We start from the raw sequence: 23,507 nt of genomic DNA on the forward strand, positions 1-23,507 counted from the left end.
ACTTTTTGAACATTTTTTTTACTTTAAAAAAGTAAAGTAAATAAACAACATGATCATCACCAATTAAATCATTGAGACCTGAAAAAGTGAGACCAGAGGCCAGGATCCTTTCGAATGTTATCAGCTAATAAATGACTGTTGATCCAAAGTCGTGAAAATGTCCACAGATTAATGACATGTGTTTGTCTTTTCACTCCACAAATAGCAATTCAAATTATAAAACTCTGAAAATAAATGATTTTATGATAGTTATTTTTAATCAACGTTAATTCAAGTTTACAGGATGCACAGGTGAATCCTATGACCTGATTAGTTACAGCTGTTAAAAAAAAGTGATTACCAGGCAAGTTTGTGGTCAGCTGATCGTCAATTTGTCCTTATTATTGGCATTTTGTGGGGTTTTAATGTGATAATTTCTCAGAATCATAATGTTTCACTAATAGATTTCTCACATACTGTAACACGTGATGAAACATTACTTATGAGAAATGATTACGTCGTTATAGAACTTTACAGATTAGACAGTTCTAATGAGGAACTCTGTCTTGTTCTCACTAAACCAGTTGTGCAGATTAGCCATGAGGGCTCCACTGTATCGACCAACTGTCTGTCTCTTCCTCTTCTGTCTCCATGAGCACAAAACACATGGTAGAACATTAACCACTGTGTCTTCAGCGGTGTGTCAGTGTGCACACAGGGGTGCTCCCACAGTGTGTGTTTGCATGCAGTCACAAGTGTGTGCACGTGTGTTTGTACATGCGTGTGTGTGATCCTGCCATATTACAGCTGACTGCTATAAAAGTGAAGCAGTGAGGCGGGGTGTGGGCTATAAAGGCTCAAATATAGCATAAACCAAATAAGAAACAGGACACGTGAGGCAGACAGGTTCACTGAGAAGATTCAGTGAAGCGGACAGAGCTTTTTGAAGGGACAACCAAGCTTTAGCAGAACTGGTGGTGTTGGAAAGCTGCAGTTTTCATTTTTTTATTCTATAACCAAGACATCCTTGCTTTGTCAGATTGAGATTCAATTGAAAGACCACCATTAGTGGGGGTTTGAGACACTTTAGGGGCCGTTACTTGTAGTGGAGGTTGAAGCATCCGTGTCAAAATGTGTTCAGGCGGCTTTGCCAAGTGTTTGGGGATCAGTCTGATGCCTCTGTCGATTGTATGCGTGCTGTGTAACATCCTGCTCTTCTTCCCCGGGGGAAAAGCTGTGGAGAGCGAACACATCACAGACGAAGTCTTGTACTGTGGAGGCATTCTGGGATCCGGAGTGTTGGTGAGTACGTTGAAATTACGACACTTGACAGTAATAGCCGGTAAAATTCAGAATAGAGTGCACTGCGTGATATCAGCATGATTTTGTCACAACTGATTTCTTTTGATGTTTTTGTAAAGTTTTAAAAATGTAATAAATTGCAACTTAAGCACATGATACGGAATGCATTTTGTCATCCCGATGCTATCTCTGTGTCTGTAGACTCATGAACACAGTATAGATTATAAATAACAAAAATGAATTTAATGCCGCAACTAACAATTATTTTTAATCATAGATTAATCTGCCAATTATTTTTATTTTTATTTCCGTCCTAAATCCATTCATTATATAAAATGTCAGAAATGAGCACAAAAATAATAATTCTTAGTATTCCAGATCTAACGGTGATGGCTTGATCTTGCTCTCGGCTTTGCTTGCTTGCTCAGCAGTTCAGAACCTAAATATATTTAGTTTGCTATAATAAAGAAGAAGAAAAAGGCAAATCCTCATTTAAGAATGGAATTGAATGTTTTGCATTTTGAAAAAAATGATTTAGTAACAGATCCAATTAGCTCTAAAATGTAGGCCTACGGTACAAGTCATGTATCTCGTACTGTACTGCTAGTTCACATGAGAGATATTGAGAAAACAGAACATTATCGAATGCTTTTTAAAGAATCTAGGACCCAGTTTAAAACCACTACTGTGATTTTAGAACCTTTCAAATTATTCTATTGGCATCAATCCTGATGAAAATTGGTGCAGAGTTAATAAATGGCAAGTTTAGGAACTAGTTACTTCATATCTTAATGATTATGGTGGGCAGTTCAATTTCCTCCTGGACCTGCATACAGCAGAGGAACAAATAATTCATCATCTTCTTGACTGTTTTATATCTGTGTGTGTGTGTGTGTGTGTGTGTGTGTGTGTGTGTGTGTGTGTGTGTGTGTGTGTGTGTGTGTGTGTGTGTGTGTATACTTGGGGTGTGTTTGGGCAACAGATGATCTTCCCGGCTCTGGTCTTCCTGGGTCTGAAGAACAATGACTGCTGCGGTTGCTGTGGCAACGAAAGCTGTGGGCGGAGATTTGCGGTGAGGAGATATTTCACAGTTCACCATCATGAAATTATTATTCACTGCTCTGGCTTGTCAAAGTTATGCGAGGATCCAAATTAGACTCACAAGACGGGATGAAATTAAATATGGATCGCAAAATAATTTTGCAGAAACTGGTGTTTTGTTTTAGTTTGGGAGGAAAAATCTTGTGAAAAAATAACGCACACACACATATTTACATGAAGGTCAATAAAACACTGAGGATTAGGAAGTAAGCCAACATCATAAATTCAAACATGTTAGCCTAACAGCTTAACAACTGCAATTGTTATCATGTACAATATCACAACGCTGGAACTGAAGCAGCTAAGTGGAATTCAGCCATCATTAATTTTATAATTCTGCTTTCCTCAGTGGAAAAGGTCTATTAAACCGGCCTGTTGTTGGTGTAGTGGCCGCAATCGCAAGTGCAAATCATGTGACACCCAAGGACCCAGAATGTAATTTTTCTATATAGACCCTGTACAAAAGCCATCCATTTAAACAGCCAGTCAAGTATACAGTCAGCCAGAGAATGACGCCTGCAGCAGGAAGAACTACTGTTTTTCCCAACTGTGATGCTGAAACTGATTTTGTTGGAGTGACCGGACTGCCTATTTGTCCTCCTACTTGTTTCAAAGTGCTATTGTATATTTTCAACCTATGTGAATGGCAATAACTTGTTATTTTAGGGCCTTACCATTAATTGGAGTTCAATTTGAATAAATAAAAAAATGAAAATATGAAATATTATTTGCAGCACAAAAACTTCAGCACAACATTTTGTGGCGGTTTATGGTTTATTCAGCTTATTCTTTATGTGAGGGAATTTTATGAATGATCAACTTTTTTGAATTTGCTCCACATTTACGTCTTTGTATTATATACATAATATTCTGAGCTGTGCTCGCCACAAGAGGACCTCGATTAGTAACTTCTCCAGAAAGAAAACCATTTTCACCACAAACAACGTTTATAATCTATGTGCCTTTTTATTTTATTTTTGGTAGGAATAGGTACAAAGAAACATATGAACCTCATGAATGGCCCAGCAAAAAATGAATGAATGAATTCATTAAAGAGAGATAATAGGGCATTAAGGCTTACAGGGTGTTGCTTGATTTCATTCTACCAGGATCTACAGTATCTCACCTGTTAACTAAAGTTTAATAATTTGTAAAATAAACACAATGGCACTATGTAAACACCATCCATGATTTATACCGCAATAAAAGCAAAAACACATTCACACCCAAATTGTGAAGAAATTCCTGTGTCACATGACTTTATCACACATAGCTGCTATTGTTGCGGTTCAGACACACATACTGATCGATGCTTCAGGAATGTGTAGGTGTGTTTGCGTGTGTGGGGTCCAGGAAAGAATCAGCACACAAAATTCTGTCAGATTACCACACACACACACACACACACAAACCTCAGTAGGTTCGTGACCCTCAGCCTGGTCTCTGCACACTGAGATAACAACTTCAATGGAGTGACAGAAGTTAAACGCGAGATTGCTAAAATATTGATTCCCATTAACTTCTTCTTTTCTCTCTAGATGCTGACCTCCATACTGTTTGCAGCTGTGGGTGTTGTGGGGGCTGGTTACTCAGTTATAGTTTCTGCTGTGGCCATAAACCACGGACCTGAGTGTCTGGTTAACATCACAGGCATGCAATGGGACTATCCCTTCTCAAACGGGTGAGACACACACTACTCAAATTAAGTATTAAAATGGATAAATCTTATTCTAAATTACCTGCATAATCACTAAAGATGTGCATGTGGTTTCTTTCATTGAAAATTCAGATGATGTCAAATTTAGATTTTTCTTTTCATGATTATGACTAGCATTTTGTGAAAGAATAGCTTGACATTTGGGAAATAAGCTTATTTGCTTTTTGCTGATAGTTAGTGGTATTGATCCTCTCGTGTCACTCATGGCAATAAAAGTGAACAAGCATATATCCCAAAATGTCAAACTATTTCTTTAACTGATTGGTTGTGGGTATAAAAGGAGAAAAAAAGGAGAATAGCATTTTAACATCCAAATAAGTACACATTTTAGGGGTCACCTCCAGGTTTGGTTTGGTCTCAGACTGCTGTTCATTAAGTCTTTTGTCGGTTCTTGCCATTTCCCCAATCTAGTGTTGCATGTGATGTCTTGCAACACAGTAGAACAAGAACAAAAAGCTTGATAAACCAAACTTCATTCAATGTAGCTCACTTTAAGAATCAAACATATTTTCATTGGTGCCACCTCTGCTGCAGTTCACTCTTTTAACGTAAAATATCATTAACACCAGGCTAGGTAAAACATTGAACTCACTCACTAATTAATCTGTTCTTCATAAATTTAAACTGTCTACAGATAAAAACCTGCTGTCTCTTCTTCCCGCTCCCTCTCCAGTGACTACCTGTCCAACAAAACTGCCTGGACGACAGTTTGTTTGGAGCCGCCCGGCGTGGTGTCCTGGCATCTCTCTCTGTTCTCTGTGCTGCTGGTCATGGGTTTAATCCAGATTGCACTGTGTGCTGTGCAGGTGGTGAACGGCCTGCTGGGATGTCTGTGTGGTGACTGCTGTGGCGGGGTCAGTATCTAGTCTGAGATAAAACGGGTTCAGCTGAGTCAATTTGTGAGAAGAATTGGATGAATTTGTAGCAAAATCTACAAACATTTATTTTTATTATTATGGTGATTATGATTATTAGTACTGTTGTTACTAATTATCTATTTTTCTTTCTGTAAAACTGTAGCAATAGTCCATTCAGTCGCTGAAAAGCACTAAAATCACAGACATGAAAGAAACACAGAAGACATAATAGATAGTTTTCTCTTTGTAACATCAATTTTGTGTTAAGTAAGAGAGAGTATTGAAAATGTTCATGTTTGTCTTTCAGGGTGATTGAGCCGTCTGAGCACTTCCTACAGCTGTGAGAGCCAGCAGACGGCTGCTTCTTGTATTTATTCTGTTTTTAGAGGATGACAGTAGTTTCTTGCTTCATGCCATAGCTCTACGTTTTTGCATAAGTGTTCCTCGATTACACTGTATGTATCAACAACACTGGTGAAATGACAGAGCTCTAATTTAAAGGGTTTTCTATTTACTCTCTAGCAAACATTAATGACAGTTTCTTTTTATTATTAAATCTGAATGTGCATTTCTGGCTCTAATTAATTTCTAACACTACTGTATTTAATGATTTTCGTCGTGCTATATATTTTTGAATCAGTGTTTGCCCCTTCAGCTAAGTCAGTAAATAAAGATCCTATTGTTGGTATGCAAAGAAGATGGGAGCATAAGACAGGATGAAACCAAGCTATTGTTTTAAATGTTATTTTTTTTCTTATCCAGTCAAACCTAAACAAAGGCAGCAACTTGTTAGAAAACAACCTTTTAGAAAAATAGATGTTGCATGACTGCCCCCTGCTGGGCATTTTGGTGTTGTAAGCACGAGTCTGATAGGGGTTAAAAGGTCATAGAGATGAACCTATGAGTATCTACAGCATCAATAAAACTTACATCTTACTTCTCACTGACAAATATATGCCGGGGTCCAGGCCTTTGAATCCACCCACTCCACCGGGTTTGAGTCATCTGAAACGGAGTGTAATGAGTTGTCCGTTCTGTCTGATATCAGGCAAAACAATTATTACAATGCTTTTATCCCAAAAATGCTTCTGCAACATACTTCAGTATGGCTGTTATCAATGATGAAAAACAATTGTGCTATGGAGGTGTTTTTTTGTAGGTGTGCCACAGGCCAAATATATTATACTGATTAGTCCATGTAGGAATGGATGTAACTGCCATTGGGCTTTTTTCACTACTCTTGTGTACAGACTTAAATATATATATTGTTTCATGAGGCACTAACTTGTCTGGGGTTTAGTAAAGTATATCTTTCTGTAAGTCTGTGAATGACATAGCAGACAAAACTAATTATGAGCCTAACCTGGAGCCAATTTGATGACCTCTACATCATTTGACATAACACAGTGAAATTTGAAACTTTCTTACCTACAGTTATCCAGACCTGGCCTTAAATGATGACAGCCAGCATGTCACTGTATGATGATGTTCAAAGTATCACTGTATTAAGGCAGCCTATCAATAGTGCTGCAGCACTTCCAGCATTACACCACCTGCAAGTAAACACACACAAATATTACGGTCCTTACTTGGATGTAAGTAAGAGGCTGATTACATACAACAGTTTATTTGCATTGTACCAAAATGAAAAGGGCCAACAGTCCGAACATCAATGTTTGCTTCTTATGTGCGTCAGTGTCAAAGTGGCAGCAGGCTGAGCAAGAAAACCCAAATGTCCTTCTCCCCAGCCACGTCTTCCCTGCCTGTTTCCAGATATTTGAATCCAAAAACTGCAGACCTCCTACCTGAGAAAGATGGTATTGTTAAAGACAGGACAGGCCTACGACTGTTGTTATAATAAAAGAAAAAAGATAGTCAGCTCTCCCTCAGGAAAATAGATCAAAAGGAGAGAGAGAGATAATTTACACTGTTAAGTGACCTGCAGGAGAATAAGGGACTCTGGGTTTCCACCAGCGACTTCTTTGCCTAACAATATTTGAAGGAGCAGTGGTTCTCCTCTGAGCTCCCTCCGTATGTCTGAGCTCCTCACGCTGGTCCTGAGGGTGAGCACAGACACACTGTGAAGAGCTGTCATTTTGACTGCTTGAAGCTCAAAGCTCATTATCGCTGCAGGGAACTAAATTACAGCTGGAATGTAGGTTGACTACTTAATTGGGGGCCTTGACTTTAGGCTCAAAGGCTTGGTGGGAAAATAGTGAAGCTCCACTCCGTTAATATTCACATTAAGCAACTATAGGTGTAAATGAAGTGATGTAAATATTTCCCTCCAAACTGTAGTGGAGTGTAGTGGAATTATAATGTACAAAATGATAAAACACAAAGTACCTCACTTAAGAACAGCACTAGCTAAGTATTTCATTTTTCTGTACAATTAAGTTTTTAGCTCTGTCATGTCTGACTCAACAGAGTTGGTAATGCAAAGAAGGCTGAAAGATATTCATCGAACAGGTAACAGTTTTCCTTTCAAAAATTAAACAGCTTAAATGATGTGTGAAATAATTCTACATAAATGATGTGCTTGCAGAACTACACCGTCCACTGTCCAAATAGAGCTGTGTTATTTGTATGTTTGTGTGACAGACAGCGTTGCCCAGAGAGACAAACTGCAACTGTGAAAACATGACAAGGTGTGAAAAAAGTGCTTCTTACTTTTCCCTCGCTGGGAAGCGGCAGAAGGGTGGAGACACAGAGGGATCAAGACAAAACCATTTTTTTCATGTATTCAAACCACAAGCTCAAAATTGAATTAATGTTTTTTTTTTTTAATATGTCTTTTATGTTAATCTTTACTTTCTATCCCATATAATATTCATTTTATAAACACTATTTTCTTGTATTTAAATTGAGTGAATTGGCCTTCAGACGTATTGGTGATTTTTGCTGCATATTTAGGTAAAATAAAATAATTATAACAATTTGGACTGATTAATTGGGCATGTTAATTGATGAACTAATGTCTCCAGTTCGCCACTATTTTCTTCGAAACAGTCCATGGAAACAAGTAACGTTTTTCATTTATTATTTTCTTCACTGTGTTCTCGTGGAACCATAGATTCAGGACGCTTCTTGGCGAACACGGAAGAAATAAACCGCGTACCGACGTGTTTCGCCCGTTTCTCCGCTACTAGCTGGTTGACCCCGGGGAACTGCTAAACACCGTTTGAAGTATGATGTTTTCATCCTGAGACGGAGGTAAATATGGTTCCCGTGTTTCAGGGCTGTGAGTGCATATTGTCAGCCACGTGCTAAGAAGGCTTCAGCGGTGTAACGTTAGCCGTTAACTCGGTAACGGTGTCGTTCTGTCGGTTATCTTTATAAAGCAGCACTTGTGTTCAGTCGTTACATTTGTATTTGTTTATGTATTGCTGTAGCTGTTCTGTGTATCTGTCTGAGCTGTAGTTGCAGTTAGCTGCCCCCGGTACTTTAACATCAACATAAGCAGTGAAGGTAAACACAGTGATGACAGACTGGTTCCTATTCCAGCTTCATGTGTTAGATTTGACAGAAAAACAAAGACTGTCTGTAAAAGTATTGCATTCAAATTTTGACACGGTTTTTTTTTTTTTTTTTTTTTTTTATATATATATATATATATATAGTTAAAATAACCATTAGTTGCAGCCCTAATCTATTTTAAATGTTATGGTTTTTACTCGTAATTTAATTTGCTAATCTTTTCTTAATTTTGAGTGAAATCTTTAATGTTTTTTAATTTTCTTTCATTTTTGTTTTCAGATGATGATCTCTGTTGTATTAAGAAGCAGCCTTTCAGCCCAGAAGGTAACACACTATTTGTGATTTAGTTTCTCATTTTAAAACTGAAACGTATTTTATGTGCTGATATGAATGTCTTGTCTGTAGGCGTGGCATTGGGCAGGTCCTTCACAGAGATGCTGGACATCAGCCCTGAGCTCAAGGCTGCTGTTCTCAGAAAGGGACGACGGACGAGTCGGACCTCCTGCTCGCCTCAGTTCCATGAGCGCAGAGGTCTTCCAGAGGAACCGGATGAGTGCGGCTCCGTTTTTAGTGAGGAATCAACATTTCCACTCCTCTGCTGTGAGGCTGAAGAAGCGACCGCAACTTGAAGCTCCCAGAGAGCTGCATCTGTTGCGCTACGACATGAAGGACTTGTGGAAAAGTCCCAAACCGGCTCTGTACCTCGGGTTTGCAGGACTAATCCCCTTCATTGCCCCCACGCTGCTCATGGCTGTGACGGAGAGCTACTTCCCAGAGTTGGCCTACGCTCAGTTAGCTTACGCCGCCTCGATCGTTTCCTTCCTGGGTGGAGCTCGCTGGGGATTTGCTCTTCCTGAGAGCAGCCCAGCCAAACCCGACTGGATCAATCTGGCCAACAGTGTGGTTCCCCCCCTGTTAGCCTGGGTGGCTATGCTGATGAGCGACAACATTGTTCCCGCAGCCACCATGGTTATTATGGGACTAGGAATCTCGCTGCATTACGATCTGTCTCTGCTGCCCACTTACCCCAGCTGGTTCAAAGCCCTTCGCTCCATCCTGACCGCCGTGGCATTTTTTTCTCTCATTGGTACGCTCATAATTAATGGAATATACCCAGAAAAAAAGCTGTTGTCAGATTAAATAGTATGTATATAAAATGATAAAGCCACAATGTTTTTATGTTGGTGATCTTATTTCTTGGTATTGGACGTTTCCTCCTCTCTTCTGTCTCAATCACAGGTCTGTCTGGTGATAATCTGAACAGGAAGCAATAACATAATCCTGTCCCCAGACGGCTGTACAGCACGTTTCCTCATCGGGGCCTCGCTTTGAAGCCTCTGTGTAGAAGTTGTCTGTTAGTCCATCATGAAATTGTTTTTGGTCAGTTATTTGACACAAACACGCGGAGTTGCCAGAATCAGAATTATGAATGCCACACTTTAGAAGACCTGACAAAAATGAGGAAGTTCTTGCTCAATGAATATCAAATAAATGCATTTCTCATCAACATAAGTACTTTGGACACTTACATTGGTGATTATTCAGAAATCAAAATCATTATCAAAAAGTATGTTTCAAATTACTAAACAGGAACTGAGCAGGTGAAGAGCAATTTTCTTTCAGTCCGTCCTTTTTAGTTTAATGCTACAAATTAGCGGAGCCACGTTGTCCTTTTACACGGCCGGGATCAGACGGATAAAGTCAGGAAGTAAAGTGGAGTAATCTGTGCTTAAAGCCTCGGGTCAAATGCAGACCATCACATTACACAACACACAAGGCTCCAGTGAACTCTTGTACTCCGTTCAGAATACATCTGGGTTTGCAGTACAAGTTTTCAGATTGAACAACTTTTGAGATCACAACCGATTCATTACTTGCCTCGATATGTTGGACCAAACATTCATGACGGAGATCGAAGGTATTCAGTCAAATGCAAACATTACATTTCAATCACTGTAAGCTGAAAACAAATGCACTAAAAACGTCTCACTTTTGTATTCAAATGTCTTTATTACTGTAAACACCAGCATCTAATGAACCAAGTATTGGATAGAAAGGCAAATAGAGGGTGAGGTCCATAGATAAGGCACATGAGTCCCATTCACCAGACTTCAACAAATAGACACACCTGTCTCAAACATACCAGAACGTCAACCACCAAAGTATTGCACTTTAAAAGTTTCCTCAGATTTCTTGGTGAAACAGCTCCCCACTCGCACAATATCACACAATATTTTGAGAAACCGTAAACAAAGCTGAACGAGTGTTTGTGAGGGAATGGAAGATGTCGATTTTAGATGTAAAGAAAGCAAAACAAGTATGGAACTTAGAGGAACATGTGACATAACAGGACCCATACTTAAAATAAACATTTTGACCCAAATCAACAATTAAACAACACAAAACAGAATGTTTTGAAATCAGAATGAACCTCTCTAAGTGTTTTTTGGTTTTTCAGATTCTTAATATCTACTTCTTTGGTTGATTAAAGTGAAAGTCGGTCGATCCAAACTGGGCCCCAAGACTGATAGTGCAGAACTGTGGGTGCAACACAATTTACACAAAGTCTTACAAATCATTACAAGCCCTTTGTGAATACTGAAGACTTTTCAAAACTATTCTTTTATAATGGCTCAACAGTTTACTCAAAGTCCTGCAACGACTCCATCTGCAGTGCTTTGAGTCTTTGGTGACCGACAGGTAAACAAGCTCTTTACATGACAGTTTCCCTAATATCTTAGTAAGTGACGTGTTTTTGAAACAATAAAAAGAAACCCTGCTCATCACTGTCACGGACACAGACGACTCCGCTGCCTACTTCTGGATACCCAAACTATCCCTCATGTTCTCGTACACCACGTAGCTGATGCTGACAGCCGGTATGACCTTCATGAAATTGGGCAGGATGCCGCGGTAAAGTCCAAAGAAGCCTTCCTTTTGCAGAATCTTCTTCACCATCAGATTCATGGGCAGCTGCTCTGAGCCCTCGAGAGACGCTGAGAAACAAAGAGAGACATACCAGTGTCAGATAATGTCAGTGCTTTAATTTAATGTACAAGTATGTATTAGACCTCGAGTAACCACCCAGGGAATGCCAAAGGTATATTTCCATTTATTAATCACAGTCAATCTCTCAAAGTTTGTGAGCCATCTTTGAACCCATTATGAATCCGTCCCCACACTGCTGTCCCAAAAAACTGTGGGAAGGAAAATCTTTATGAACCTTTGGATATAACTTGCAATAACCAGTCATTCTTGGCCACTTGGGGGCAGCAGAAACAAGCTGTAAGCTGAACGTAAGTCTACTTTTCACCTTCCTTCTAGCCCTGCTTTTAGTCTCCACTAACTCCTGAAGGATATATCAGGCTCTTTAGCCGCCAAATGCCTCACAATGCTCATCAAATCTTTGCTAATTTAGTTTGAGTGTTGTTTGGTGCTGGGCAGGTATACGTGCACAGTGTGTTTTTGCATCTTTATTTGCTGAAACAAGCTGCTTGCAAAACAGTAAAGCTGCAGGAAAACCAACACAATGACGTTATGTTTCACGCAATGTTAACTCAGTCTTTACTTTAGCTACGGTAGTGCAGTGCCTTTCAGTGGTCATTTCTCTATTCATTCACTACACTTTGTGTAAATCCTTCTGGATAAGATCATGGGAGCAATGCTGACAGATGCCACAAGTTGACAGAATTTGAAATGGATTTCGGTTCTCTGTACCTTGAGCCTGCATCCTGGTGCGGATCAGAGCTAGAGGGTAGCTGGCCAGCTGGCCACACGTGCTGGAGAGAGTACCACAGCCAAGCAGCACCAGAATGCCAGGGTTAGCGGTGTCTTTAGCGTAGTGGGACAACCAGAGGTTCTTCAAGCTCTGGTGAGGACAAGGAAGTGTTTGTGTGTGAGAAAGGAGTATAAGTTGTATTTCACAGAATCAAAACGTGACATCTATAGTAAAACATACCAAGTGGAAATCCCTCACTGCTTCCAATGACAGAGGATGTTGCATATGGAAGTGGAGCTTTGTATGCACATTTTCCACGTACCTCGTACACTGCCAGATCGATGCCAGCGTAGGGGATGATGCCCAGAAGATTGGGAACATAGCCCTTGTAAAACGCCTTCAGTCCCTCCTTCCTCAGGATTTGCTTGGCACAGTCAAACATTCCCGAGTACTGTCCGGTCTTCCTCAGGGTCAGGCGGGTTTTCATCACCTGCAGGGGTCCAAAGAGTTTAAGCGAAGCTGTTCTTCACCTGACAACACTTCTACTGATGCTTTGTAGCAGTCAGCAGCTTCACAATAAGAAGCAAGCGTCTATTGATAGATTATGTTATCATTTTGAAAAATCAAGGGGAAAAGGGAACCTGCATGACATTCCGTAAAGTCACATTGTTTTACTTTGCTCTTTATTTTCAGGTTAGACTGAAATAAGGCAGGATTTATTTAAGGTGAAAAATAATGTTCACAGGACAATTAATATAGACCAGACAACCTTCGTCATCAAAGCTATATGAAAATACATATTCTCTAACCTGATGCCACTCTTAACACTCAGCTATCAAACAAACACAGATAGACCTGTACGCGCCTCCACCTCCGCTCACCTCCATGGGGTAGATGACAGTTTGTGCTGAGGCTCCAGCCAGCGATCCGGCCATGAACCTCTCGTGGATCTTGACCTTCCCTGGTTCACTGGACAGCAGCTTCTTAAACTAATGAAACACAGCGATAAGGGAGCATTGCATCACAACTCAATGACTCTTGAGGACCGTTTCAGTAGTGATAAACTTCGGCGGAAATTGCATCTTGGGGCCAATATTATGACAGTGTGTACTGTAATCATTTACCTGCTCATAGGCCATAAATTTAATGGCCGTCTCGGGGGCAATCTTCAGTACATTGATACCGTTTCCTCTCCACAGAGACGCCGTGCCTCCTTCTTTTACCATCTGCTTAAAACCACCAACCAGGCTGATTTTGTTGCTCTTGGAGGAATGCACCTGTGCGTGAAAAAAACCTGCATTGTAGATCATTACTTTAAAAAGTAAGTGCATTTATAAAGTATTAAAGGCAGCATTTAAGCTCCATTAAATACAATTACAAACAGGTTAACCCCCTTTAACTATTTTCCCTTTTGCCACATTATCTACTGTAACAGCATCTCCACATTCTATTGTAATTCTGTAGTATGTATGATCATATGTGAGATTATCCTTTTGTGATGCCACATGATACAGCATATTACTATACACATACGACCAGTGTTAACTTTGCACCCTGCTTTAACTACACCATGTTTTTGATTGGTCTGAACGTTGCCTTTGAGTAAATTTCATGACCACTGTAAATAAAAAAAAATAACATATAATAAAATATATATTGTTAAAAATGTGATTAATTTAGAACATATGACAGACAACTAATAAAACATTTTTTTAAGCGTTTCACACACCTGCATGAACACCTTCATCCTGTCCAGCGGGGCAGTTCCTGTACGGGACACGGCGCCGGCCATGGCCCCCGCTGACAGCTGCTTCCACCACATGCCCGTTGTCTTCTCCTCCTCTGTGAACTCATCTGGGATGGAGAGGCTGTCCCCAATGTCCAGCACCTACACACAACACAATATATACAAATCACAGTCAGAGACATGTTTCAAATACTGTGTGAATTGTGTCTAGTTTCTAAACAAGGAGCTGAGATTCTTCAAAAACTTCTCAGGGCCCTGCTGACTCTCACACTGATAAATGCTGACTTACCGCAGAGCCAAAATAGACCTGTGTGACTTTCACTAGAGCTTTGTATCGTTTCAAATATCATTTCAAGCCCATGGAAGTCTGCATTTTATATATTATATTTAAGTTAATTCCAAAGCTTCGTAACTGAGCGATTAGCAGCCTCGCTGCCCTCAACTTAATTGCCTTGCAGGACTGGACAAACAGAATGTCCTTATCCACAGGCTTACATAACTACACGTTCATGCTGTGAGATCAATTGTATAACTGCACGGCACAAACCGGTTGTTTCATACGACAATATGAAATTAAATGTAGTTCTGTCTCACTTTATCTGAGTTCAGACAGATAAAAGAAAGCTGTGGACGAATCGTAATGTGAAGGCTTGCATTGATGATTCATTTAGAGTAACATATTGTCTTGTGCTCAGACTACTCCAGACTACTGGTGCTACAGAACTTTCTGTCAAACCAGCATCGACATCACTTTACTCTTGAGCTGAGACTGCAAATGGAGTGAAATCTGTCTTCCTATAGATGCAGTGCAAACCAACATGAACATATGTACAATGTAATAAAACAGTTCACAATATTACAGCAAGGAACACAAGCTTTTTGAAACTTACCTTATGTATAATCGAGATGTGGCGACTTAACGGAGGGACAAAATATGAATGATCACCTTAAAATATAGTTGAATTCAATGCAACTGCTCCTGAACACCTTGGTCTCCCAGTCTCAACAAAAACTGAACATTACATGTTGTTGTATTGGAGTGAATCAGAATAGCTCATTTAAAAATGAAACAATATACAAGCTAAAGGACTAAGGAAGGATATAACATAATATAAGTAAAGACACCCCTTACATTTTGTTAATATAGAATTGTGTCAAGGATATGTAGTGAATGGGACATTTTACAGTGGGAAAAAAGACAGCGCTCTCTAGTGGACAACGTGAATAATGGCAAGACTATTTCTTAATTACCATAAACACATAATTTCTGCAATTTCTTGAAATTTATGGGCCGACTGACAAAATCGACCACGCAGATGTATAAAACCAAGTTTACACAACAACCTGGAATGTGAAGCCAAAAACCCAAACCCACCATGTCCACCTCATAGATCCCCCCGTCATCGATGACAAACCAGTTGCCCTGTTGCTGCTGCTGCTGCTGCTGAGGGTGCAGCAGAGCCATGGCCATCTCAAGCCTTTGATCACGCCGCCGATCCAGTGCAATACAGTCCCAGTGTTGTACGAGCTCCCTCCTAAACTCTTATTTCCCAGACAGATCAGGATCCTGAACATAAAATGGCCAGTGAGACGTCAAGGGTCGGCAGATCCAATCCACAGCACGAGTGGAGAAACACCGAATCCAGAGTAGCCAGTAACCATCGACGTGAATCCTGGAGATGGTGGGAAGCTCTCCTGTCCTGAACTCTAGATGCACGTCCTCCCTCAGTGACCTGTCCACTTCCCACTGACAAACTAATCCACCTGAAATTAGCTCATGTCCGGCTCAGTTTAGCAGCCACAGGTTTATTTGACCTTACCAGTGAATGGACGCAGCTAACGTCAGAGATTAGCCATTGACTGGAGTGTCTCTGGCATGCAACCATAGTAAAGTATATGAAGCCAACTGTCTACATGTGAAATGTCAGTTAAAACACTAGGGTTTGAATATTATTTGTTGCAAACCGTTTAAGGGTGATACATTGTGTTTGATATTCATGTTCATAAACTATTTTGACTAAATTTCTAAAACGGGACCAGGAGGATCTCACTTGGTGTGATGAATAAATTGACTTGAGAAATATTGTTTTGGTGCCACTTCTAGACGACCTCTTGTTCCAAGCAAAGGTAATCATGAACAGGTTGAGTCAAGCTTCTTTCTCCTCCTCCTTTTCTCACCTCTTCTCTGGAAATGAATGAGTCCAACCTGTTGACGGGGAGGTACTGATCTGTTGCCAAAGTTCTCATCCAAATCCAACACCAGCTGACAACAGCCTAAAACAACTTTCCCTTAAAGCACAATGGTTCTTAAAGCGACGGTTGGGGCAGTCAAAGGACATGAAGAAGGTTAACTGTTTGGCCTCTAAGTCTCTTCTCTTGAATTTCTAATGAGTGCTTTATTTTTCTATGTGAGAGCATCCAAAACAAATACCTTTAAAGTATTCACCAGCTCCATTCATTCAAACCAAAAGAGACATTAACAATAAGCTGAAGATATTTTAAAGCTTTAAAGTTTGGTCCACGACATGACAACAGATCGTATCTTACTAATATACTTTAATATTCTCAGTTGAACTTATTTTCTTTTGTCTCCATCTTTGGTTGTAAGTGGCAACCCCCCCCCCCCCCTTACCGTAGAGTGCTTCCAGTAGCGGACAATCTCCTGCAGGTTGGTGGCTGGGTTGAACAGGAAATGCTCCCTCCATTCATTCCAGTCTAAAGTCATGGTGCCGTCCACATCGATACTGTACAAGGAATGACAGAGGATAAATAATAATAATAATAATAATAAACGGTCCAATTAAGACTTAAGTAACTGGGCCCACGTATTGGCTTATATGTGCAAGAGTGATTTGTTTTTTGTATTTCAGTGTTGGAGGGAGAAACCGCCAACTAGGGTTGGACACTAAATTATCGAATTTTAGGAAATGTGTATGTTTTACTGACCTAAACTTACAGATTTAGCATTTCTTTCTAAATTAGTTTGGCCTTTTTCATTAGAAGAGAGCTGACAGCAACTGATAGAGAGAGAAAGAGAGAGAGAGAGGTGTGGGATGACATTAATCAAGGGCCTTCAACCAGGGTCTTTGTGATTACACGGTCAGCGACTTAAACTGCAACGCACCAAGACTAATTTTGCAATTTTCAATGAACACTGAATAACGAACAAAATAAGAACGGACAGTGACATCTAACCAGAAGTTGAAGCAACCGATCAATCTGCTGTCCAGAATCTTTAACGGGTCATAGTTGATCGGGACAAACAAAGAACACATGGAATGAAATATCAGGCACTAATACATATTTTGATGTTTCATATTTGAGAAGATTAGATAAAAGTCACAGTTTATCTTCACGTCTCATGATCAAGCTCTCCACCAAAGAAAAGGTCCCACTGTACTAGGAACAATGCTGATACTCTATTCCAGATCCGTTCACTTTCTAGACCGATTAAGCTCCTCCTTACTCCTGTTCAGACAGTCAGTCAGTCAGTCAGTGAGAGAGAGAGAGAGAGAGAGACTAATGTCAACGGATAGTGGTGGTGAGGGAGCATGCAAACCAGAAGTAGATCACAAGTTACATCATTCAAACCGCCGCCAAATTAATATAAAACAGTAAAAAACTTTTAGCCTAGATTTGGTGAATTTCTAAATAAGTTAGCAAACAAAAATGGAGTAACTGAAATATTTCTGAGCTTATTTTTAGTACACAAAAATAAGGAAACCAAGTGTCTCCCGTGTGGTCTCTGTCATGGTCAATCTCCGTCCTCGTCTGCTCTGAATGTGCATCTTCCAATTCATTTCCTTCCTCCATGTCAGTGCGGCTGGCTGACACACTCATCAATTACTCTCTGTGGCTTTCATGTGCATGACTGATTGACAGTCATGCACATCCTGCTTTACTTCTCTTTCTAGGTCTCTCTATAATGCGTGCTCCTGTACTTCTGCTGCTTCTCACTTTGACTATGCAAATACAGAACATGCAGTAGAGCTCACTGCGTCAACCTGGTCTGACGAGCAGAGCAAAGAACAGCAAATACGTGTTGAACAGGATCCAATTCAGTGTAATGTGTTGATGTCAAACAGGCTCCTTCATTGGTGGTGAAATAGTATTTTCTCGAACATTTCCACGCTTTTCTACCTTAAAATGTGACCACATTACATTTAATGTCTATTTTGTTGTTTTCGTGAAGAATGATGACGCATAGGCCTACACTGTAGATCCCAGAGCTTTGACTTAATACTGTTGCCTGTAAGACACAACATGGTGGCTTCTTGCCATTAACTTTGAACTTCTTGTCCTAACATGTACATTTGACTGTCGAATTTTGAACAACATAGTATATAACTGTATGGATGCCCTGCTAAAAATATTGACAAAGAATATCAAGAATAATCAAGGAAACCTTGCAAATTAATGCAAAAATCACATGATAGAAATGCTTCTTCCAGGGAGTACAACATGCCTGAAAAGTACCAACTGACGTTAGCCTACATTAGCTTAGCAAAAACGAGTAGCCATAGTATTACAATTTGGCATTTTTTTACTAAACCAATTACAACTACCAACAAGTCATACCTTCAAGGACCTTAATGTATTGTCACATATAATGAAAAATAAAGGCTTAACTGCCGCGGCACCGCTCCCAAACAGTGGCAGCTGCCACAACTTGCCGTGGCAGGAAGTGCCTCTACTAGCTGCCTGCCACATTTTGAGCTTGCCCTTTCTCCAAAACTTTAGAGAAAACTCTAAATGTTGGGATTCGTCAGTCAGACGTCTCGCCAGCTCTTTATCATGTGGCTCCGTCAGCACCAGGCCAGGTCTCAGGCTGATCTGCTTATCAGTCCCTCACACTGGTCCCCTCCTTTAACATCTTTCTTTCACTTCTAGTTAAAGGTTCGTGAGGGTTATGCTTGGATCCAGGAACAAGACTTTTAACTCTCACCTAACTCTTTACAGCACACCAAGTACTGCAGAGAGGCCTTCCTATATTGTTAGCAGCTACAAAATAAGCAGACACACCTATGAAGGATCTTCTGCGCCTCCTCTTTGCTGATGTCCATTCCTAGATCGGCAAGTGACTGCTTTATCTCCATAAAGTCCACACGACCTGTTGAAAATATGAATACACAGTACAATCCCCAGCATTTAGTTTGACTCTTAAGGTAAATCTTCAGCATTGATGAACTTAAAATGTTGCCTAGATAAAATAATTACAGCATACCATCATTGTTTTTGTCCAAGCTCTTGAAGGTAAGTCGTAACTTCTTCTCGTGTTCCTTTAGGTACTTGGAGAACTCGTTGAAGTCGAGCCCGTCATCTTTGTCTTGGTCTCCAGAGGAAATGATTTTCTAAAGAAAACACAGAACATTAGAAATCCAGTTTCTTCACATCATAGCGTATGATAGTCTGTTGGCTGTCTGACCCCCTCACTGAGTGGTGGGAGAGGTTTTGGTCAATTCTGCCATCTCTTCATCTTTTCACACAGCGGCTGCTTGATTCTGCCAGTTTGTGGCCGACTGTTTCTATATTTCCTGCTTTGATTTTATTCAGTTACATCTGAATTTAAATCACGTTGTACTCATTTGCAATGTGCTATTTAAATAAAGTTCTGTTCTTGTTTTGCAGAGGGATCATCTAAGATAAAGAGAGAATTTACACTACTGAAAGTGCACACAACAATGTGCTGATTCAGGATCAGTTCCTCGGAGGATAAACTGAAACCTGGACCTCGGTGGTGCTATTGAACGGTCTCAAGAGTCAGGAGCCACGTGGGTGCACTCCACAAGAAAATGAATCAATGGAAAGAAAAAAAAGCATCAAGAGCTGAATTATAGACACAACTAACCGAACAAGGCATTTGGAAAAGCAGCCAGTGCGCATGTTTATTATATATATCATTATCACATAATTGCACAGATATGGAAAGCGCCTGTTTTACAGCACCTGGAATCAATGACCTCTCCTAAGCTTCTTTTCCTGACTCATACTTTTACAGCCATCACACTCACTGATGAGCGTGAGGAATGTAAGAGTATTTGATTGGCAAAAGGTGGGACCTTCCTCTTTGAGTCAGCCCACAATAAAAGCTCACCTGCACCTACAGTTTGAATTGAGACAGTTTCAGACATTCTGGTGCACCTGCTCTTCATCTGCTCTGTACCAGCCTTAGACTGCTGTTACTTTGTGTAGAGAAACCAGATATGATTTATTTTTTTTAGTGCTGGGCAAATTAACGCGTTAATTTCGCGTTAACGCATTAATCAATTAACGCCGACAATTATTTTATCGGCGTTAACGCATTTTTTAATTTTAATTTTATTTTAAAAGTCCGTTGCTCACTGGCCGCAGTGGAGGAAGTCTGATGCAGGGTGTGGGAGAAGTATAGTTAGATAAACAAAAGCAAGACAAGCTAACAAAAGCCACAGAGAAGTGGATACAAACTGCAGCAGATTAGTATTGATTAGTATTCGTGTTGCGTTTGGTGTGAACGCACCTTTAGGATCTCAACGAATGACGGCATGTATGAGCCTCAAAAATGAGCTAAGAAAGTTAGCGGAAAGATTAATGTGAGACAACATCCGGTTTCTTCAGACGAACATCCGGTTTTCAGAATACGATATTTCAGAATAAGATAAAGTATGAATTATATTCACATTAAGTATAAAACATGCTGCATATCGTGAGTTAAAGGGAAAATACACCTAAATTGTGGGTAAAGTGTCTTTATTCTTTGATCGCTGGGTCACCATCACCTCTGAGTTACAGCATTATATTGATGAACAGTAGAGCTGCATTCACATGCTCTGACTGTCATGAAGACAGACATTTTTGCTGAAATGTGCTGAAACATGTTATTCCTGTTGCACAGCAGTGGAACGTTTCACATACAGTCACACACTGAGCACAGATAGAACTGCTACTGTGTAAAGAGAATACTGCTGTTAAAAATAACCTTATTTGTTTAAAGTGTTTACAAACCAAATGGTATTGCCCTTTTGTTCATACAGCAGTACTTTTAAAATAAAAGTGCGCAATACACTACTTTTGAATTCATTATTGAACTTTGCCATAACAATGCGATTAATCGCAAAAAATCCATGCGATTAATCGCAATTAAAAAGTTGAATCGTTGCCCAGCACTACTTTTTTTACTATCAGGGGGAAACGTGAGAAAATCCTGAGGGAAATGAGACTCAAATTGAGGTTCTGAAACTCTCTTGTGGGAAGTTCAACATGTGTATTTAGATTTAAATCAGATTATAAAAACTTCATCCAATATTTGATTTAATCCCTTATAAAAAAAAAACTAAAGCATAATCAAAAGATTAACTATAAAGAAAATATGTTTTAGCTGCAGACCTGAAGTGAAACACACAATAAAGTACCATGTATATAAAAACGTTACTCTGGGACAGTAAATGAGTCACTTCCTCTGAGGCCTGTACTTTATTGTTAGGGTTACTCCGGGTGAAAGCAGACTAATTGCAATTTGCAGCCTGGTCAGTTCCTTCAGGAATGCAGCAACAGCAGACAACACATGTCTCTCCTGCTATGCGGCCTGTATGCGACTGGTTACTGTGTCCGTGGCGCTTCCTACCTGAGCTGCTCCTTTCGCGGTTTTGATGCCCATCGCAGCCAGGCCCGCCTTCAGCTCGAACACGTCCACTTTGCCATCCTTGTTGGTGTCCAGCTTGGCGAACAGATCATCGTACACTTTCGACGCATCGCCGGCGCACCGGCAGTCCGTAAAGAACAGCTTCCTTGCGACTTGATACATTGTTGAAGTGAGAACGAAAAACCACTCTGCACACAAGAGACCAAATCGGGCAATTAAATTGCTGTGGAAACACACACGCACAACCCCGATGCCTGTGGCTGGCACTTCTGGTTTGGAGCAGCAGGATTTCAGAGAGGTTTCCGCAGTGCAGCTTGGAGACGAAGTCGCAGCAGAGCCCTCATAAATTAACGCGGTAAAGAATCCGGTAAATTAGGCTTCACGTAGATTTAAAGAGGGCTGTTTGCGGATGAGGTAGGTTGACTGCGTTGAGCAGAAGGGTGGGGACACTTGGTTTAGTTCGCCCGAAGACCTCCTTTTTTACTACGTACAGAGACACACCCTTCAGCAGGGTCAACACAGGCTGAGGCTAGTATTTCATATAAGAGCCTACACTATTATTCATGAGCAAGATTTTACTTCCTGCTTTTTCCAATTTATCCAAAGTTATCCTTTCTTATGGGTTTGCGGTGTAACATCCCTCTAACACGCACACATACACACGCACACATGCATACATGTAGTAGTCTACCCAGAATAGCCTTTCGTCCAAATCCGAGCGGGCTCCAGCAGTCTGATTCAGTTTAGTGAGTCATACCCACAGGAATCTGGCAGCAGGAATCCAGGGAAAACATGCCCCCCACACTTTTTTAATGAGGCTTCATTGCTTTGAAGACGAAAGAGGCAAAGAGATGGATATGGAGAGGAGGAGTGGGAGACGATGGTTGTTCCGCGGCTACTTTAGGAAGACTTTGCACCTGGTATGCTGCAGACCTCATGAGCTTTACGTCGGGTTAACCTCTTAAATCCTCGGTTTGCATCGATGGTCTTTACAAACTCATGTTGTGCACAAAATAACTTCTAATAAAAATATCAAATAGTCTTTCTTGTGAATATTCAAGGTTCAGCTCTATTTTCATAATAGTACAATACAGCATAGCCCCCTCCACACTACACACACATAAACGCATTAACAAATATTTAAATAAAACAGAATACTCAATAAATTAGAACAATGTATACATCTGCACTAATGTGTGTAATACCAGTGTAATTGTGATTTATATAAATGATAGTGCAAATTGAAAACTTTGGATATTGTGGGGGTAGTGAAAGAAAATGGCTTGAAAAATGTCAAGTTTAATAAGATTGTCATGTCACTGCCTTGATTGTACCACGAGATGGCGACAAATATTACATAACAGCAGCTGGTTTCACTTCGTTGTTGTAATCTGTCCAATCGGTGCTGCTGTTGCTTTCATTGACCGCAAGGGGGCGACGGAGGGAAGAGGCGGGCTTTAATAAACTCCCATTAAGTATTTTGTCAATACTGCACATCCGTTTAATCCTGATCTATTTCAAAATAAAAAGAGGGACACGTTTCAGTCTAAATGACATGAATCCAGTTTTAGAAAGTATCTAAGTACATTTTCTCAAGTACTGCACTTAAGTATAATTTTGAGATACTTGTACTTCACTTGAGTATTCAATTTTATACCACGTCATTTTAATCCACTACATTTATTTGTTAACTTTAGTTATTGCTACTTTGCAGATTGAGAATAATGATACGAAATATAATCAACAAAAAAAAAGTATTATTAACGAAAGTTCAGTCAATATTTGTGAACACAAGCTACTCTAAAAGCCAGAAACCAGGTTAGACTCAAACGTTTGATGTCATTCAGTATAACGTATGGAGCTACTCCATAGACAATATATAGGAGACTGATTTTGTGGACCCACAGAACATTTCTTTTCTTTTCTATACCCAAATGAACTTAAATCTATTGCAGTGTTCGCAGTTCTGACACTGAAAATGTCCCATAAAC

At 40.1% G+C, this 23,507-nt stretch overlaps 3 protein-coding genes across 3 annotated transcripts; 2 read left to right on the forward strand and 1 right to left on the reverse strand.

Moving 5' to 3' along the window:
• Positions 1-851: 851 nt before the first annotated feature.
• Positions 852-5,926, forward strand: tm4sf4 (transmembrane 4 L six family member 4). Its single transcript, XM_031859700.1, has 5 exons — positions 852-1,281; positions 2,264-2,353; positions 3,921-4,063; positions 4,773-4,953; positions 5,264-5,926. Exons 1-5 carry the CDS (start codon positions 1,111-1,113, stop codon positions 5,270-5,272), a joined length of 594 nt encoding a protein of 197 aa, XP_031715560.1. The 5' UTR covers positions 852-1,110; the 3' UTR covers positions 5,273-5,926.
• A 2,145-nt stretch (positions 5,927-8,071) lies between these two features.
• On the forward strand, positions 8,072-11,012 carry LOC116390239 (transmembrane protein 69-like). Its single transcript, XM_031859676.1, has 3 exons — positions 8,072-8,169; positions 8,713-8,757; positions 8,839-11,012. Exons 2-3 carry the CDS (start codon positions 8,713-8,715, stop codon positions 9,571-9,573), a joined length of 780 nt encoding a protein of 259 aa, XP_031715536.1. The 5' UTR covers positions 8,072-8,169; the 3' UTR covers positions 9,574-11,012.
• LOC116390238 (calcium-binding mitochondrial carrier protein SCaMC-1) lies at positions 10,424-22,322 on the reverse strand. The gene is made up of 10 exons (XM_031859675.1): positions 21,499-22,322; positions 19,123-19,249; positions 18,921-19,008; positions 16,531-16,642; positions 13,881-14,039; positions 13,276-13,428; positions 13,033-13,140; positions 12,474-12,641; positions 12,151-12,301; positions 10,424-11,429 (listed from the first exon to the last, which is right to left on the reverse strand). Exons 1-10 carry the CDS (start codon positions 21,676-21,678, stop codon positions 11,248-11,250), a joined length of 1,428 nt encoding a protein of 475 aa, XP_031715535.1. The 5' UTR covers positions 21,679-22,322; the 3' UTR covers positions 10,424-11,247.
• Between the last annotated feature and the right edge of the window lie 1,185 nt (positions 22,323-23,507).

Source organism: Anarrhichthys ocellatus, unplaced genomic scaffold, assembly GCF_004355925.1.
Source record: "Anarrhichthys ocellatus isolate YVR2014 unplaced genomic scaffold, GSC_Weel_1.0 scaffold22, whole genome shotgun sequence".
Lineage (NCBI taxonomy): Eukaryota > Metazoa > Chordata > Actinopteri > Perciformes > Anarhichadidae > Anarrhichthys > Anarrhichthys ocellatus.